Raw genomic sequence first — 19,757 nt, forward strand, 5'->3', positions numbered from 1 at the left:
TTCTCCCTGGAGGATCCCTGACACCGTGGGGGCTCTGGGAGCTCCAGAGCAGCACCTTGAGCACATTTGGTCTGACAGGAGGGACTCGTTCTCGCCTAACAAGTCTTTATTCTCCAACCCAACCACCATGGTGGATTGAACCTCAGGAAGTCCCCCCCATCTCAACAGTGTAGTAGGCCACAAATGACAAAAGCAGTGTTGTTGTTGTCAAAGCAATGCAGGGGTGGAAGGATGAAGTCTTGGATGATGGACAGCTCAGTCCACCAGCCTGACACGTCGGTTTGGGGCAGCGCACAAAAAGAACAGTCCGTGCTTAGTTTGAAGCCATCAATTGATCCAACAGCTAAGCTGAGAATAAACTCCTGTCGTAAAGTAAAGGAGTGTTGTCAAGTGTTGGTGTTTTATATTGAATGAATGGTTGATTCATTAGCTGTCCCCTCCCTCCCTCCCTCCCTCCCTCCCTCCCTCCCTCCCTCCCTCCCTGCTTGGGAAGTGGATGGGGTGGATCACGTCAGGGAGAGCTCTGACTCATCCTCAGTGAAACAATGGGGGGATTGGAACAGTGCCGGGTCATAATAAGGGATCTGCATTCAGAGTGTCTGGGCAGAAACCTCATTACGGGGCTATAGGAGCCCGACTAGGGGGCCCGGCTCTGGAAAAACCCTTCGAAATCAATTAGGCCCCATAGCAAGAAATCCTGTGCCCCATGTTTTTGTTGATGTTGCACTTCAAGAGGGATATAATGGGCAGGATCAAACGGGGCGTTTATTGATGAACACTCGCACCCTCTGTTAGCCAGGTGCATCCTGGGTCATTTGGACATCTATAAAAATCCGAACCCAGTGCATTGTGGGATTTGGATTTCAATAGAGAGAGTGTGTGTGTGTGTGTGTGTGTGTGTGTGTGTGTGTGTGTGTGTGTGTGTGTGTGTGTGTGTGTGTGTGTGTGTGTGTGTGTGTGTGTGTGTGTGCATGCGTGCGTGTCTGTGTGTGCAAAAGGAAGCAAGGGTCAGGCAAAGAGTTAGCGAGAAAGAATGTGTGTGCGTGTGCTGGTTCCTAGCGTCATCTGTGTCCTCTGTGCACTTCTGACAGCTCGGCTGCTGCTAGTCAGCAGGCAGCCAGCCCCCCTCCATGACAGCCGGCAGTACTGATCCATCGTTGATCCCTGCATCCCCCTACACTATCAGCATCCCCTCCACTACCACCACCAACACCTCCACCAACCCCACCATCACCACCACCACCATCACCACCACCACCACCACCACCACCATCGATCCCACTAGCACCACCATCGCCCAACTACTACCACCAACACCACCACCATTGCCCCACTGCCAGCAACAGCATCACTGCCACCGCCACCACTCCTCCAGGGATGCTCCCTACCTGGCCGCGTAAATCACAGCGGGTCTATCCTGGACACAAAACCACTTGCAAAGAGGTCTGGGAGTCAGTCCATCCCGCCACAGGTCCTATTCCCTCCATGCCCGGGCCTTTCTTCTGGCCTCCTTCCAGCAGCTGTTTCCAGACAGACATGCTGTATGCACACCTCGAACTCAGCTGCTGACGTCCACGGCAGGACTTCAAACGCAGCGTCACCTGCTGACTGCTCAACAGAGGAAGGGGATAATGGAGCCTGTGCAATAATTCACCGTCATACGGAGAAGACAGGCCCTTTCATGTTATCGAAATCCATATGCAGATGTTCAGTATCATTGACAACATCTGCTTCGCTCCACGTATGTGTGTCATATACGTGAATGTCACGTCTACATCTGTCATGAGGAGGTGCAGCTTCGTCAGGACAAGCTCTTGTTGTGCCCATCGCCAAACCCCAATATCCGTTTTGTCTTTGCTCTCCAGTTCTACCTGCTATCCTTATTGCACGCATAAGGACAGAAAAAAAACAGCCCCACATACGCACAGAAACACAACCACCCACCCGCCGTATGTTTTCTCCTGGTATTATTTATATCTTGCTCCTCTCTCCCTGGTTCTCACATCTCTCCCTGTTCCTGCCCCTCTTTCCCTCCCTCCAAACAATAACAGTTTCAGGCGCCTCTCACTCTCCCTCACACTCGCTCACCTACACCAACCCCCCTCAGAAGACCAGCTGGACACGCAACACCTGTTGCTTTGTGATCTGAAGCCGTTTTTAGAAGTACAGAAGGGATCATTTCAGGATAACACTGCAGAGCAAGAACTTAGCACTAAGTGTTCTTGTGAAGGTAAATAGACAAAGGCACCAAGGTCACATAAGTGTGTGCGTGTGTTTGGATAAAAATACATGACCTGAAAGCCTTCAAGTGTCTTGATACAATGCTTCATCTCAGTCACTTTCCCATAGCAGGAAATCCATTAGGCCCTTAGTCATCAGCAAACAAGCCAATTTGCCCCCAAATAGTCTCAAAAGCTTGTCCCCTAAGAGAGCGTTGGACTGTGGACACTCACAGTATGTTTTTGTTGATGTTGCACTTCAATAGGGATATTGGCAGGATCAAACAGGGCGTTTATTGATGAACACTCGCACCCTCTGTTAGCCAGGTGCATCCTGGGTAATGTGGAGATCTATCAATATCCAAACCCAGTGTATCCTGGGACAGGGTTTAGAAAAGAGAGAGAGTGTGTGTGTGTGTGTGTGTGTGTGTGTGTGTGTGTGTGTGTGTGTGTGTGTGTGTGTGTGTGTGTGTGTGTGTGTGTGTGTGTGTGTGTGTGTGTAAGAAAGAGTCAGGCAAAGAGATAGCGAGAAAGAATGTATACGCGTGTGCTGGTTCCTAGCGTCATCTGTCACCTATGTACACCTCTGACAGCTCGGCCGTTGCTAGTCAGCAGCCAGCCAGCCCCCCTCCATGACAGCCAGGACCACTGTTTTAGCTTTGATCCCCGCATCCCCCTTCACAATCTCATCATCCCCACCCATCATCACTACCAGCACTACCATCACCACCACTACCACCACCATCACCACTATCACCACCACCACCATCACTCTCCTTGAGGGTTCTATGTGTGGGATGTGTGATTGCACCCAATGTCACACTTCTTGTGACCTCATCACGATTCCCTGATGTGATTTTTGCCTTTTATTTTATTCATGCCATTTTCTGGTTTTTCTTGCCTCATATGCTTTATATTACAATTTCAACTGCCTCCTCCCACTCTCAAGAGAAATAGTCAATCTACTCTAATCCAATGTCATTTATTTTTCAATATATCTGCTGAAGGGGACCCATTGAACAAATGAGAATTTTCCTTGTCCTGGTCCTTGCACTTCCAAAATTGGCTCTATTCCATTTGATCCAGTAGTGATGTCACTAATGGTTCTCCTCAAAAGCTGGTCTATAAAATGATCCAGACCACCAGCGACGGTACTTTGTGCGGCGCGTCAAAGCCGCACGCAGATGTCGTCGACGTAGCAGAAACAGAAGAAGTAGCACATTTGCTTTGCTGATGAAATAAAAGATAACGCCTGCAGGGATTGCTGTAGAATCTCTCTAAAGACCGATCAACAAGGAGCGAGCGATCGGAAGGGAGAGAACAAGATAAGTTCAGGGGCTGCTTATCACGCTCCAGGTGGAGGTAAGAATGAGTCCGTACACCAGAGTCCCCTGGGTGCTCACTCGGTGCTTTTCTCTTCCTCCTCCAGGGTACCACCACAGCCTCCCCTCCTCCCCGTACTCCTTCAGCCCGGGACCCGGCGGCCAGAGGTCAGGGACCCTCTCCTCAGAGTTCCTTAACAAGGGCGGCTCCACCAAGGTCCTCCTGCTCCTCTGCAGCACGGCGGGGTCTGGCCCGCAGGCAGTCAGGTGAGGAGGGCGTGTGTGTGTGTGTGTGTGTGTGGGGGGGGGGGGGGGGCGTTGGATCCACGCAGGCTTCTTGTTGACGGCATGCGTGTGGCTGTTCTCTTCATGGCTGATGAAGACTTTGGATCCTTGGGGCTTGTTTAATTGTCTTTTGTTCGGAGCGTTTTGTCATCACCGCAGCACAGCAGCCAGGATGCCCAATGATAACCACACATGGATTTACTTTAATAACTACATAAGGTTTAAACATGCATATTAGCAATCATTTAAAAATGATATATCACCCATCCTGTATTGCAGGGTGGAGAAAGGTAAAGTCCTCTTCCTGCCCATCTATTATGATATCTTTATTTTATTTACAAATGTGCTTTTCTTTACACTTTTTTCTTTACACTTTACATTATATTTCATAAAAGGGCCGGTAGACTCATTTCACTCGGGCGTGCTGAGGTAACATTTCCACGTTCAAAAGAAAAATAGATTACAAGAGTTCCACTCAACGGTGGTGTGGAATATCATGTCATGTGGTTTGAACTCTGAGAGGAAAGATATTGTTATGGGCTTCGACGTCTGTTTGATGACGATCTGGCGAGCTGAACCGTCCAGTACCATCAAGGTATTTAAAGACACCAAAGATGATAGATCAGACAATTATCGATTTTAGACCTTTTGATTTTATACTCCCAATTGAGATGGGAGCATTTCATGCATGAAGATGGGTGCTTAGGGAAGAGACTAATTATACTTAAGACTCACACTTTTCTGCTCTCCTGTTCAGGGCAGGTGTTTAAGACTACAGAAAGAGCTGAGGACATGATTCTTGTCTTCAGGGAGACCCCCTCCATAGAATGACCATGAAGTGATGGCATATTCTCATAGGCCAGGCTAGGGCTTGTCAGAATTTAACTTTGGGCCATCTGGAGGGCCATCTACACCAGGGAATGGAAGAAAGAAGACCGGACGAGACAGACTGCTGGCTTCTCCAGCACCCCTGTTATATTGTCCAGGGTGACCTGAAGGGTCTTTCAGTCATTCAGCTGTCATAGTAATGTTTGTCTTATATATAGGTTTATATTTACAGGTCGCGCTATTTTGACATGCATTATACATTCCATAAATTCTCTTAATAGTTCCGATTAATGTTTGCTTTTTGTCCTCCTGAGAGGAATTGAATTGCCACCAATGTACATCACTAGAACATTACACAAATACCAACACAGAGAACCCAGCAGCACGTCAACACACAACCTCAAAGTGCCCCTTAGTACAGAGGGCACAACACTCTTCCTGAAACAAAACTCTTGGCCGGCCTCTGCGGCCGGCTGGGGTCCTAATCTCATGATGACACGGTGAGGGAGCTCTGCAGTAGCACTGGGGGTGCCAGGGACCCGCTCCCCACCATTACATGGTGTAGAAGCTGAGCCAACGTCACACTGATTGCACACGTCTGCAGCAGCGTCCCCGGCAGGAGGGCTGGGGTCGGAGACAGTGTGGCAGACGGTCTCATGGCCGTTCCCCTTAATGTCACCGCATTTCACTTCCAGTCTGGCCCAGTACTCATACACCGTGGCTGAATGGTTACACTCTCACACTCCCAATGCTAACCCCCCCGGGTCATGGACCCATACAAGTGTAAGACTTGTCCCAACCACAGTGTTATCGTGTGTGTGTGTGAGTGCGAGTGTCCGTGTGAATAATGTGGATCGGCAATCAGAATCATACTATTAATTACCATTTAAATGTTAAATTAGCACTCTGACCCTAACCATGTGCCTCCATTGATTTGAAGATGAAGCGATGAAATGTGGGCAGGGCTGCCATTTATGCTGCCATTTGCAAACTAGCGGTCTTTCCTGCCTTGGAGAGCAACGCCAGTACGGCAAACTTAACCGCAATGATGTCGTTAAACCCTCATCTATTCAAAACCAACAAACACCTGCATTCCTGTTATTTATTGCATTCTATTCTTTTAAACCAATTTACTTAAACCTAAACTTTGTACGTTTCCCGTGGTGGGGATGGACCAGGATAAAATGATTTATAGAGAAACATTCCCTGGATGGTCGCGTTTTATTGTTGTGAAACTTCCTGGTCCAAATATTTTTTCATCAAAAAAGAGAGCCCCGCCAATTCTGCCAGCTATTGGAATTCGCCCTGCAGAAGAGTTTCGAGAAGAGCAATGCATTTCTTTCTGCTTCCAATATGATTTTGCGGGAGCCAATCACCAAGCTGGCTTCTCCCCCTCTGGCGTGCTATTGGCTGGTATAACACAATGATGACAGGGAAGCAGCGGCAAGCAGCAAATTGCGTACAGAGTCAGTTGAACTAGGCCCGATAATAATGCCTCTTGAGCTGAAGAAATTGACAGCAGCTTCCAACCAACGAGCAATATATGATTGAGTTTGGTCTGGCAATAGCCAGGCTAGAAATTGCCTGCATTAAAAAAGTCTCAACGTGCAGGTTTAATCAGAATTTCAGGAATTCCTTGATCATCTTATGGTTATCATGTTCTAATTCCAGTCTTTCTTTATCCCCTCTTAATTTATTCTGTGTGTGTGTGTGTGTGTGTGTGTGTGTGTGTGTGTGTGTGTGTGTGTGTGTGTGTGTGTGTGTGTGTGTGTGTGTGTGTGTGTGTGTGTGTGCAGGTTTGGACCGCCCTTTCTGATGCGTGAGGACCGGGACATTTCCTGGGAGCATCTGCACCAGAGCATCCTAAGCAAGCTCTACTACCTGATGCTGAATGGATCCCAGGCTAAGGTAGACGCACACACACACACACACACACACACACACACACACACACACACACACACACACACACAGGTGCCAGGCTAAGGTACACACACGCACACACACACACACACACACACACACACACACACACACACACACACACACACACACACACACACACACACACACACACAGGCCCTAGGCTAAGGTAGACACACACATACACACATACAGGTCCTAGGCTAAGGAAGACACACACACACACACACACACACACAGGTCCCAGGCTAAGGTAGAGCCTGCCTGCACGCACACATACTCATATGCACAGATTAACATGCAGGCACACGTAAACACACACAAACACACAGGTCCATGGCTAAGATAGAGTCTGCCTATACTCACACACACATATACATAGATAAACATGCAGGCACAGACAGACACACATGCACACAAGCCCAAGGCTAAGGCAGAGCCTAGGACAGGGATAGACAAGACACACACACACACACACACACACACACACACACACACACACACACACACACACACACACACACACACACACACACACACACACACACAGGTCCCATGCTATGGCAGAGCCTGCTTGCACGAACACACACATATACACATCTAAACATGCAAACACACACATAGACACACGTGAAGACACACAAATACACAGGTAGACAAACAAACACATACACACGTAGGCAAAGACACTCACTTGTAGAAACACACAAGCTAAACCCATTTCCCAGCACACACAAAGTAAACAGCCAACCAGGCAGAAGCTCTGAGCAGCTCTCCAGAGAGTCATTGACTGAGTCACTTTAAACCAATAACTAAGGCTGGCTGCTCCATCTGCTGTTCTAGCCTTTTAGATGGGGAAAAGCGATTGTAATTCAAATGTATTAAAATCTTTTGTCTTCAGCATCATTCTACTTTTATCTTGCAATGCGAGATTGCTTCACTCTCGAGAAGTCTTCACTCACTGAATACAATCTTTCAGATCAAACAAAAAATGTATCCGGATACAATGCATCACTTGTTTCTTCTTTTTGCATACCTCTTTACATCAAAAGCATGTCTAGCGATGATAATAGAAAGCAATGATAGAATAAAATACACAATTCGTTCAGCTTGCACTATATAGGCACATGGCGGACGTTGTTTTGAACTTTTCCTTTTTATTCCTCAAAATAAATAATGGTATGTTAATGTTCGTAAATCGACTACTCTCATGTGATTCGTCTCCACGTGTAAGTGAAGCAGAACTCTTCAGGATGTAGTCTTTCTTACCCAGACTTTCTGTATAACTAGCCTACTACGACTACTGTGCAAACAGATGACTCAAAAGAATGACCTCATTGTGTGTGAAGGCCATTCCTTGTTAAATGGTCCCTGCTAGCTCCTAGTAATGGTTTCATGGTGGCAATAGTGACAGGCCATGCCTGCCCAGACCCTAACAAGAGCAAACGGACGGATTTCCCTCCCCTTTCCTCTGATCTGAGGCCTTCAGGACAGGAGCGGGTGCGATGCGGTGTCCCTGTTGGGACGGTTGGAGAGTTTGACCTTTCGCCAAATCGTTTCATTTGTCTTAACTTTGTTAAGCTAGGATCTGTGGTGTGTGTGTCATGTTCAATATCTGAAAGACAACAGAGCCCGTTAGTTGGAGTTTTCAAGGAAAAAAAAGTTCACTGCAACAGTCCACAGTAGTGTGTCTGTATCGCTGTTTACCACAGATGTGTGGTTCCAGTGTTAGTGGCAGAACGTTTTTGTCGACATCTGCGGAGCTTGGTAGCTTTGTAATATTGTATTATGACTCCCCCTAGTGGCTGTTGACTTGCATTACATGACTGCTGCCTGAGATAATTTTAGAGCGAGCTAAAAGGAATCCCCATACAAGCAGTCAAAAATGTGGTTTCATATCGCACAGGTCTTCAAATGTTTGTGCCATATTGCAGTACAAATATTTAAGTGTGTGTTGAATGCTTTGCCTCTGCTATGCTTTTGATTGTGCAGCATTTGTTTGAATGATGTATGAAACGTGGTTGTAGTGACTTAAGGGCTCTTTATGGTTCCACCTTCCTGCAACACAAGGGGGTTATGGACCACTTACATCCTTGCGGACCCTCCTTGCGTCCACCGCAAGGGCCGGACGTGCGGCTCCCAAAAATCTGAACCATCCGTCGAGGCAACGCAGCAGCAAGGGCTGTGATTGGTCCGCTTACTAAAACCCGACGCAGAACCATAAATGTTCATGACTACGTCGAAGCGTCTGCGTGGTCATTGCGTTGCGGGAACATGGGACCATAAAAAGGCCTTAACCCTTGTTCGTAAAAATAGCTTGCAGATATAACACAGACTGGTTCACTTTGGTTCACAATTTTAAAGGTGAGGTGTCGGGTGTCGGCTGGTGTCACTATTGGTAGCTGCAAAGGCCGCATTGATTTCCATTTAGGGGTTGTACATCGTGACGACACACCACGAGGACTGCCCCCACTACATGGAAGCATAGGAGCATCGGAATGACAGTTATTATGCTAGTAGTTATGGGTCTTTTTTAAATTGTTTAGCACTGGATAGTGAAGTGATTTGTCACTCCGGGGAGCCATTGTTTGTGTTTGAAACTGCAAAAGTGCTTCTCATGCGAGACTTCGCAAACAAAGCTTTCATCAGCCTCACTGATTATTCAAGTTAATTCAGGTTTTCAATGGACTACATATCCGTTTACACAGGCCCAGTTGTGATGTCAGAAGAGTCACATTTTCAAAACAGCTTGTAACAGCTAATCACACTCACACCTGGTGGTATAATATGTCAACTTCAAACACAACCCATTGTCTGAACAGGAGGAGAAAGAAACCTACCCCTAGATTTTAAGTCAAATTAAAATACATCACTACCTACATCGAGTAGTCGTGTTGATATTAAGTCAATTGGAAATGGTGGATGTGAATTGGAGCAGGCCTGATTGATAGCTGCACACACAACACCTTTAGCACCATACTAGGGGATGTCCTGCGGTGAAAGCACACCTTTATCATTTCTTCCGACAGTTTCTTGAGTGTTTCTGTTCAATGCACACTTTAATTAAAAGGCACAGTTCAGATGCATAATTATAATACCCTTGGAAGCTTCTGTGGGATATGGTCGGTATGTTTCTGGCAAACATTGTTGGTAACTGATTCAGTGATGTCTGTATGTATCAAATAAAATAGGCAATCAGGACCCTTCTCTGAGCTTTTAAAAAAGGATCAAACTCACTGATGAGCTCCATGCTAGCCAAATAATTCCCATTGATGGCTATCACCCCTAAAAGCAAGTCCCCGCTCTGCCAAATACCTCCCTACACCCTCTGTAGAACTCTTTTAGAAGTAATTTATACAATCATTGCTTCCCTGTGCATTTAACAACTTTCGTGTTCGGCAATACGGTGAATAGCACAGCCACTCTCTGGGCAGATACTACCCGTTGCAGAGCAGGAAGTGTGCCCTTGAGAAGAATCTTCTCTGATGTTTGTAATGACGTTCTGAGGCAGATTGTTTGTTCTGGTCCCATTTTCGCCCAGTAGACACGCACCTGTTCTCGTCCTTTTCTGCCTCTTTTCCATGGCTGGCAGAAGAACAGCCAGATCAGAGGCCCCGCGGTAACGGGCTATCCCACCGTCTCCCTCAACCATGATTAGCGGTGCTCCATCACTTGCTACACCGCTGGTTAGCGGGGCTCCGTCACTTGCAACACCGCTGGTTAGCGGGGCTCCGTCACCGGCATCAGGGCTGGTTAGCGGGGCTCCGTCACTTGCAACACCGCTGGTTAGCGGGGCTCCGTCACCGGCATCAGGGCTGGTTAGCGGGGCTCCATCACCGGCATCAGGGCTGGTTAGCGGGGCTCCGTCACCGGCATCAGGGCTGGTTAGCGGGGCTCCGTCACCGGCATCAGGGCTGGTTAGCGGGGCTCCGTCACCGGCATCAGGGCTGGTTAGCGGGGCTCCGTCACCGGCATCAGCGCGCGCGCGTGTGTGTTATTAACAAAGACGTTATGTGGTATACAAGGAAGCTCTCTGCTATCTCTCACACACAAACCTGAAAATGTCTGTGTAAAGAACACACTGACAGTCAATGAGATGACATTTATACGCAACACACAAAATAGGCATGTAAAAGACCAATGGTGAGCACAATAAACACCTGAATGCGCCCTCATTGACTTAATAACTTCTACGTTATGCGCACACGCGGCGGATGGTGTGGGGGGACGCAGCCACAGAAAATGCATGTTTGGTGGGTTTAAATAAAATAACCCTCAAAATAATCGTGCTTAAGATGATCTTACATTTATGTAGAACTTGAACTTAAAATATTCTTACAAGAACATAAAGAACATGAACGGTAGAACTACTGTATGTCCAGTCAACGCAAACTCCACTAATACAACATGAATCCAATGGCGCAGAGGTTTGAATGACATGTCTGCTGGCCCTCTCTCTCCCTAATTACTATTGGAAAGGTGCCCATCTCCCACCCCTTAATACTAACATTGTTTGGTCATATCGAAAGGTCAACCTCACGTCTATCGGTATTGATTGATGTTTGTAAAAATAATTATAATATCCAGCCAGTTTTTTTTAAAACTAGCCCAAATTGTATGTATCAATCCTGATGTGATTTGGAATGATGGTGATCTGCCCAATCTGGCAACATTGCTAGAACGGCCTTAAAGGTTGGGTATGGAATTTGCTTTTTTGGCCATTTTTGCAAAATTACTTGAAATCCTTATCATAAACAGATATATAGCAGCGCAGCTCAATTACACCAGTGCATGCGCGCACAGTTGAAAATCGATCGTTGTGTTCACTTCCTTCACACCATGGTTCACATCCAGCTGCTCGCAGAACAAGTTTAGCGCACCACCGCTACCCTCACACTTTTTCATATAACCTTTTTTCAGCACTAGGTCATATGAGCATTAAATAAATGCTGCGTCTCAAAATGCCTTGGACATCAGCGAGGATGACTTGCTTTGCCACGGGCCGAAACAGTTCGGAGCGACCACAGCCAGAGCGAACACAGCGGGGCAGAGGAGTGTCAGGAATAGTCTTTGGTGTACACATCAGTACGGCCTATTTTCACTACTGTTTAGTGGCAATGCAGTGTTTTATTCTATGCCTTTTTATTTTCGTATATTATTTCAATGAATACAATTTATTTATTCATAAAAACAAGATCTCGTCTTCAAATCTTTTTTCCAAATATAGGTCGTCTTACAATGGGGTTTGTGTTTATATTCGGACCAATACGGTACAGCGAGCGCTCACATGACGTTAAGCATTTCCTGGTGCATAATGTGACGCTTCAGAACCTAAAATCCCGTTTCTCCCCGTTGACACGACAACACATAACCGGCGTTTTCAGAAATCTCCACTTTGGCCGGAGTTTTTAGAAATGATGGTTTTCTGTGATAAGACAGGGCCTCGGACAGGGGGTGTTGCAGCACCCCCAAAACCCCTACTTCCCGTGGTACTGGGTGCAACTTACAGCTGAATGTAGTGCCATGTTGTTAAACGAAAACCTACGCTAGCCTGGCTCGCTCTCGCGCATCTCTGTTCGCGCTCGTGCATGATTGCGCGTCCAGGTACTTGGAATGGGTGGAGTCAGAGTCAGCGTTGAAGGAGAGGGGGTAGGACCATTTGAGTTGTGTATTTTCAAAATCTGCTGGCGTTTCGCAAATCGCATACCCAACCTTTAACCAACAGTTGGTCTCAATGTGACAACTGAAAATATACAAAGCTGGTATGAAACTTAAAATGTGATTCAGAAAAAAAGATTCTGTTTTCAAATTATTGAAATCTGTTGATATGTCAAAAGGTTTGAACAAAGGTCAACGGTTGAAAATTGACAAGGTTAGTAGAGTTGAAGCCTCAGAGAATGGGCCGACCCTTCACCGTCCGCCCATTGACTTCAATAGTAAAAAGAAAGGGTGGTAAAAGCTTAATCGTAATAAAAAAATAAATTGAAAAAGGTTCAATAGAAACCATCATGTCAATAAAGTGCTGAACTTTTTCATACTTCTTTTTCAAATGGTGAGATAAAGGCTGCATTCCTGTGTTAACCAGAGTCCAATGCACATGGTGAGGTGAAGGCTGCAGATATGTACAAAGCTTCTTTCTAGCATAAGATGGGCAAGAAAGTTGTTATGAACACACAAACAACACCCGAGCATCAATAAGAAGTTTGGAATGACAGCGCTCATTTAAGCCCAACAAACTGTCAGCTCGGTGTTCGCCATAGTTAAATGTTATTAAAGCAGGGCTAACTACCTGAACCGTGTTAAAGCAGATTGTGGGTTTGCATGAGTAAATTTCAGGGTTGCTGCTCAAAATTAAAAAATCATCTGCATAAAAATGGGGTGACCCATATATGTACATGTGAGCTTACAAGCGTGTCGGATGTGTGTTGTGTGCCCCTACAGAACAGCGGCGTGCTGTTTAAGATCCGAGTGGTGGGTGGATCTGCAGCCTACAGCTACCTCTCTCCACAAGACGGACGGCCCCTCCAGCACCCTGCGGTGGACAGGTATTCACATCAGTAAACAAAACATTGGCACACTTGGAGCACATCATTATGCAACGAAAAGTTTTAGAAAGAGGGAAACATTTGACGACTGACTACTGCACTTTAGCATGGATCTGCGTTACCTCATGTAATCGGTATTTGGATGATGATAACGTATGAGAGAAATTATACAACGGGGGACCTAAATCCAGCGATCTGATTGGTTCCCAACTGTTGTATAATGAGCGTATACATAACTGCTATGACGCCCGATCATTTTGTGAAAGTTTGCATATCACTCCGCGCCTGGAAGTAGAAACAGTTATAAAGTAAAACATATGTTGGATGATGGAGAGCGTGTAAATGTTGTTACTCCGGGAGTGAGCAAGGCGACGGAGAGACTAACGAAAGCTTAGGCACACGGCGAGTGAACTGCTCCATAGGATAAATTGCCGGCGAACCGCTCTATCGGAGCCTTCTCTCGGAGGGACGCTAAAGTGTGTTGCATAGCGACCGTCGATGCATAGCGGCAGCCAGGAGGGACTACTTTTTTGTATTCTTTAATTAAACGGCTATTTTGACTTTCTTGGTTTCTTTTTAAATGCAGTGTGTCTATGACTTTCGTTTCGCCATAATAGTAACCGTTGTATAAAAGCAATAGATCACTTCAGTCAGTGGCATGTGCTCATTATACCACTGTGAAGGGGGTCGCCGGCCCTCCGCTGCGCGTCGGGGCCGGACAACGCCCCTTAACAGTGGTATAATGAGCACATACCACAGCCTGGCGTGATCTATTGCTTAAGTATACACACACATGTGCACATGCATGAATGCACACACTAGCTTGTACCCTTGTACAAGCTAAATTGTATAGGTGGTTAAACCTGGCAGGGCAGGGTGATTGATATCCATGGAGGTGTTATCACTCAGGCATACAATGACCACTGTGATGGCAATCACTTCCCTGCTTGTTTTCTTTAGTTTGGATTGCTATATACACAACTGTAGACTGGGGATATCGTTCCTTCATTCAATACAAGGCTGATGTCATATCGTTATGAAGGCTGACATCCCTGTTCAGCCATGGACAGGGAGTGAATGAAAAGAGAAGAAGAGGAAATCGGAATCAACAATAGACTCTTTTCACAGAGGCGACATAAGATGAACAGGTCTTCATGATTTTGTAGACTTATCTCCCCTAGTTTAGTCTACTATCCAATGGGTAGTAGACTAAACTAGGGGAAATAAGTCTACTGGTAGACTTATCTCCCCTAGTTGAGTATGCTACCAACTAGACTTATCCCCCCTAGTTTAGTCAACTACCCAGCAGACTTATCCCCCCTAGTTGAGTATACAACCCACTAGACCATTGGTTCTCAAAGTGCGGCACGCGGGCCAATGGCGGCCCGCGGAATCATTCCTGGCGGCCCGCAATGACATACATAATTATGTAAGTTATAAAAAAATAATAATAATAAAAAATATATATATATTTTTTTATTATTATATCAATATTAATTTAAACAATATAAATAAATATAAAGAGAAAAGTCGACTCCCTCTAGCTTTCAATTAAATCCTTTTACATTTGTTAGTTTTAATCCGACTGTACATTACTTTGAAAGGTGGAACCCTGAGTTTCGTGATTTAGACCTCACTTGACCTCACACCCGGAGGTCCACGGTACAATGTTTTTTTTGACCACTGGGATGCTGACGGCGTTTCCCGCCTTTTTTTTTTCTCAGTCAAATTTTGGGTTCCTAAATTGGCCCTCAGTTGTCAAAACTTTGAGAACCCCTGCACTAGACTTATCCCCCCTATCAAGTGGTCAATCAGGCGTATTTGGAGGCGCATTCTTAGGCATGGTGTGAACCAGCGTCCACTAGTGATCAGCTAAACCAAGAGGCTTGATGTGAACTGTCGTTACCAGGGATCAGGGTCCCTCAAGACCCATGTGAGCCTTTCACACTGTCGCATTCTTGTTGAAAGTAGTTTGAAACGGGTCGCTTTTAACTCACTTTATTTGTTAAAGTATTTCGGTATGGTAACTATGAAACCAAAGGGAGGGAATTGTATCTAACACGCGTGGAGAAAAAATACAGAGAGCTACTTCGAGCCCCGGTGCTCAGGCCCGAGGTTCTCTGCGGGTCCGCCTATGAATCTCTGGCGTCCTCTGGCTCCAGGCGCTGCCAATGAACCAAGTAGGCGTGGCCTATGTGAAGTGGGCGTGGCCTATGTGACTTCTTAGCTGCGGCTTCCGCGTCTGTCTTAAAGATGCTGCCTTCTGTGGCTGGGGTAGATATTACAGCTTGTGTGTTCGCTTCCTAGTGGCTATGTGGGGACAGCTTATGTGCTTAAAATACGTAACAACACACACACACACTTACACACACACACACACACACATACTGAGTTAATTACTGTGTGTGTGTGTGTGTGTGTGTGTGTGTGTGTGTGTGTGTGTGTGTGTGTGTGTGTGTGTGTGTGTGTGTGTGTGTGTGTGTGCTTACGTGTTTGCGTGCGGCCATGTGTGTGTTTGGTTGGGGCATAGGGGGCTGAAGCTGTGTGGGACCGGGGGGACCCCTCATGTCAAGCTGGTCATTGAGTGGGAGCACAAGGTCAAGGACTGGTGAGCAACACACACACACTCATAAACATGCAAACCGCACACACACAGACACACACACACAAACTGAATTTAAACTATGCACATCAAATGAATGAATAAGTGAGAGTGGGGCCTCAGCATGCAACTGCAAACTTGAGGGACTGAGATCCACAGCTTATGTTTATATGATGATTACACAATGTAACTCTGTTATGGTCGTGTGTGTGTGTCTTTGTTTGTGTGTGTGTGTGTGTGTGTGTGTATGCGCGTCAGTCTGTTTGGCAGTATCCAGGAGGAGGTAGTGAAGGATGCAGAGAGTGTGAGGAGCCAGCAGCAGCAACATCTACAGCAACACAGCTGCACTCTGGACGAGTGCTTCCAGCTGTACACCAAAGAGGAACAGGTGACACTTCACACTAGCACTGTAACCACGGTAACATCTAGCCTCGTGAGACCATTTAGATCCCTGAAGGCTTCAGACCAGTTGACACTTCATACCGGCACTGTAACCACGGTAACATCTAGCCTCGTGAGACTAGATCCCTCAAGGCATCAGACCAGGTGACACTTCACACTAGCACAGTAACCGTGGTAACATCTACACACCTACAAACTTGCCGCTTTTCGGCGACAATCGCCGTTTTCTTGGTCAATTGGGTCATTCACGTAAATCGCGTAGACATCGAGAGGGGGGGGGCACAAATGAGGTTGAGAGTAAAACATAAAAAATAGGATAACTGTAATGGCAAGTTATTTGTTTAGTGGTGAAAAGTTTGAGAACCCCTGATCTTCATCCCTCAAGGCTTCATACCTACAAACCAGGAATGGCATTGATCTTGGTCCAGTGACTAAGGGCGCATTCACACTAGGCCATCGGTTCCCAAGTCCGTTTGACACCTAGTGCGCCCCTAAAGTCTAGATCGTTTGGCTAGTGTGAGCACGCCAACCATACTCAAGTACAGTTCAATTCCATGGCCTGATCACACTTCGGAGAGGTGTGCTCAGTAGGGATGGACATTCGATTAAATTGTCTTAGTCTATCGTCTGGAGAATTAACAATCAATTTTCGATTAATCATTAATATTTTTAGATAAAAATTAACTATTTAGATGCTATATTCAAAATGCAATTAAATTGATCGTTAATCTTCCCGCGTTTACATGGACACTTCTGGTCCGATTAGAAGTGGAAGAACAGCTCAATCGAAATAGAAAATGATCATATACACGCCTCAATCAGAATACACAAGAATGCGCAAGAGACACACGGACATACGCTTACCACTTTTGTAAATGCCATATATACAGTACATTTGGATTGTATGATAGGTATTGATCTTTACCGATTATAAATCTAATCGGATCAGAAGTGTCCATGTAAACCTGGCTAATCGGAATAAAATTCTCTGATTGGAATAGAATTTCATGCGGAATAGAAGAGGTAGTGTAGTCCGCTACATTCAACATGCATACAATTATTGGACGAACTGGACCGCTGTCAAGGAAAGTGGATTATTTTGCCTGATTCACATCTTTTCTTAGCATTCCGCAAGTAGTCTGGTATCTTATCACCTGAGATGGCATCAACCCCAGCGTGTCAGGTTGTTAAGCACCGTCAACATCTTTGGCGGACTATTTCTCTGCTGAACAACACTACGAATTGTAATTGTAAAAAGACACACCGTGTGAAGATATTTTTTAGCATTAGTTTTATCGATGAAAAATTTACGTCATCAAAGAAGTTCTTAATTGATCAATTAGTCAATCGTCAATTAATCGTGCCCATCCCTAGTGCTCAGGCCACGGTACAGATGCTAATGAGCCGACACGCGCACACGCACGGATATGCAACCTGAGCTGGATGACGTGTAGTCCATGAAACCCTTCTACCCCATTAAACAATAAACATGGCGGCAAGCGGTTCAAGAGTGGGTTCACGTTGGTGCGATAGCGAAGTTGAGTGTTTGATCAAAAATCCCCCATTCGTCACGGCGCAGGCTTTCTTACTTCACTGGAGAAGGTGGGGCTGCGCACAGAGTCTAGACCTCTTTAGAATAATTTGCATACTCCCGAATTTTGTTTTTATTTTTTTATGAATGTAGACACCTGCATGCAAGAATAAGTTCACGTCTGAGTGTAGGCTACTAACGTGATTAACTATTTACAAGTGCAAAAACGCCAACATATTCTTTATTTTGCTGACCACTTATTTTTTATCCCGTCAAAAGCCTCGTAAGGACAGTTCCTCTGCGTCTCTCTCATAGATCGCACCATCCTTCAACGTTTTTCTTTAATACGATTGCATCCCCTTCTCTCATCTGATCAGGAGCTTGCGGATTTCAATTTCTCTCCAATTAGAACTGCTCATGATCATATCGCTGCGTTGCCTCTGCAGCAACACCTCTACCCCAACCCCCCCCCCCCCCCCCCCCCCGGAACCTCGGATCAGTCGCATTTACAACAGAATGAAACCCAATAAACCGACATTGTGTGCAGGGTCCGAGAGGGTAAATTGGGGTTCTAGCTCAAACAGGAAATTTTCCTTGGGGAGTGTAAACACGCGGACTGTGTCGTGAAAAAAGCATGCATAAAACTGCATATTTGGCAGTGTAAAAACGCTCAGTGAGAGAGGGCTGTATCAGAGTAGATCGGCTCCAAATAAACAACAAAGTCAGTAAAGTGTCAATTGTGTTCTCTATGTTGTTCTCCATTGATCTACTAAGCAGCGGAAGCGTATAACAACTTGATGGCGTTTGGACAAGAGGCAACAGTACTCAGGCCCAGTTGAGATTGCCTAGTGTGAGCACAGGCCAGCAGCAAAGGGGGGCAATAGATTCTGTAGGAAGGATCGATGTGAACTTATTGAAGAACGGACGCTGGACTTACGGTGAGTGTCAGAGCTCATCACAGCGCAGAGTTACAGCTGTTAATTGCTCTTCAATTTTATGAAAAACAATGCATTTAAAAAATACTGGAGACATGATAAGATGATGTATACCGAAGGCTGCCCTAATCTGAACAATTATTAAATACCTTCATAATTTCTTTCCCAAGTTTGCTCTTCCTGATCTTTATAATGTTGGGCTGTTCTTTTGCTGGCTGTACAGCTTTATTCAAATTTGGATCTCAATGACTGTCAGGTTGCCTATTTTATTCCTCTTATCCTCCATAACACTGCTAGGCATAGTGCGTGGGCATTCACATGAACGATAGTTATATTATAACTCTAGTTCTATGATTGTAGCCGTAGCCGCTTAGGCTTTGCCTTATGGCCTTGTCCCTTGCACGTGCTCGCGCTCACTGAAAATGTAAACTATGCACCAATCAACTTGGGCACCGCCCACATTTCCCACGGCACTGTGTATATAAGGCAGGACATACCGCTGTTCATCCTCCACGCTATTCTTTCAACATTTGGTACAGAAGGTGGGAAACTAAACGGTTACGCCCACAATCATAGAAGTAGAGTTATAATATCATAACTATCATTCTATTTCATGTAGGCTACGCCGTCTAGGCTTTGACTTATGGGCTAAGGCAAAGCTGCGAGCGGAGCCCAATCAATGTACTCCTGCTGGACCCCAGTCAAAAAACCCGAAGTCACCAGGGCACATCAGACTCAAAAAAGCCGAGGATGTGCAAAACGCAACAGCTTTATAAAAAAATATTCCTCCTAGCAAGGCGATGATCAATAGAAAAAGTGAGTCTGTAAAAACTCTGGCTCAATCCGTGCTTCATGGAATCCATGAAGGATGGAGTCCAACTCGCCAATAGGAAAACCCCTCTAGTCCGTTTCTCATTTGAAAAACGGCGGGAGAGAAATACTGGCAGTCCAATCCAACTCGCCAGCCGGCGAGAGGATCCTAACGATGCTGCTTAAAAGTACACACCTATATTCTTAAGCCATAATAGGGGCCCTTGTCTTCCACCGAAATGCCTCGGAGTAGAGCCGTTGAGGCGGCCAGGCCCCGTGTCGACTGAGCTTTAACGCCCAACGTCGGTGCTAAGCCCGGCTGAGAGTAGGCTAAGCAAACACCCTCACATATCCA

At 45.9% G+C, this 19,757-nt stretch overlaps 1 protein-coding gene across 1 annotated transcript in view; it reads left to right on the forward strand.

Moving 5' to 3' along the window:
- The window catches only part of usp43a (ubiquitin specific peptidase 43a), a 102,034-nt gene that overhangs the window by 62,215 nt on the left and 20,062 nt on the right, over nucleotides 1–19,757 (forward strand). Inside the window, exons 7-11 of the mRNA XM_030352083.1 lie at nucleotides 3,649–3,808; nucleotides 6,451–6,562; nucleotides 13,019–13,122; nucleotides 15,653–15,730; nucleotides 15,983–16,112. Coding sequence (XP_030207943.1) covers nucleotides 3,649–3,808; nucleotides 6,451–6,562; nucleotides 13,019–13,122; nucleotides 15,653–15,730; nucleotides 15,983–16,112 — 584 coding nt within the window. The remainder of the gene's footprint in view (nucleotides 1–3,648; nucleotides 3,809–6,450; nucleotides 6,563–13,018; nucleotides 13,123–15,652; nucleotides 15,731–15,982; nucleotides 16,113–19,757) is intronic.

Source organism: Gadus morhua, chromosome 3, assembly GCF_902167405.1.
Source record: "Gadus morhua chromosome 3, gadMor3.0, whole genome shotgun sequence".
Lineage (NCBI taxonomy): Eukaryota > Metazoa > Chordata > Actinopteri > Gadiformes > Gadidae > Gadus > Gadus morhua.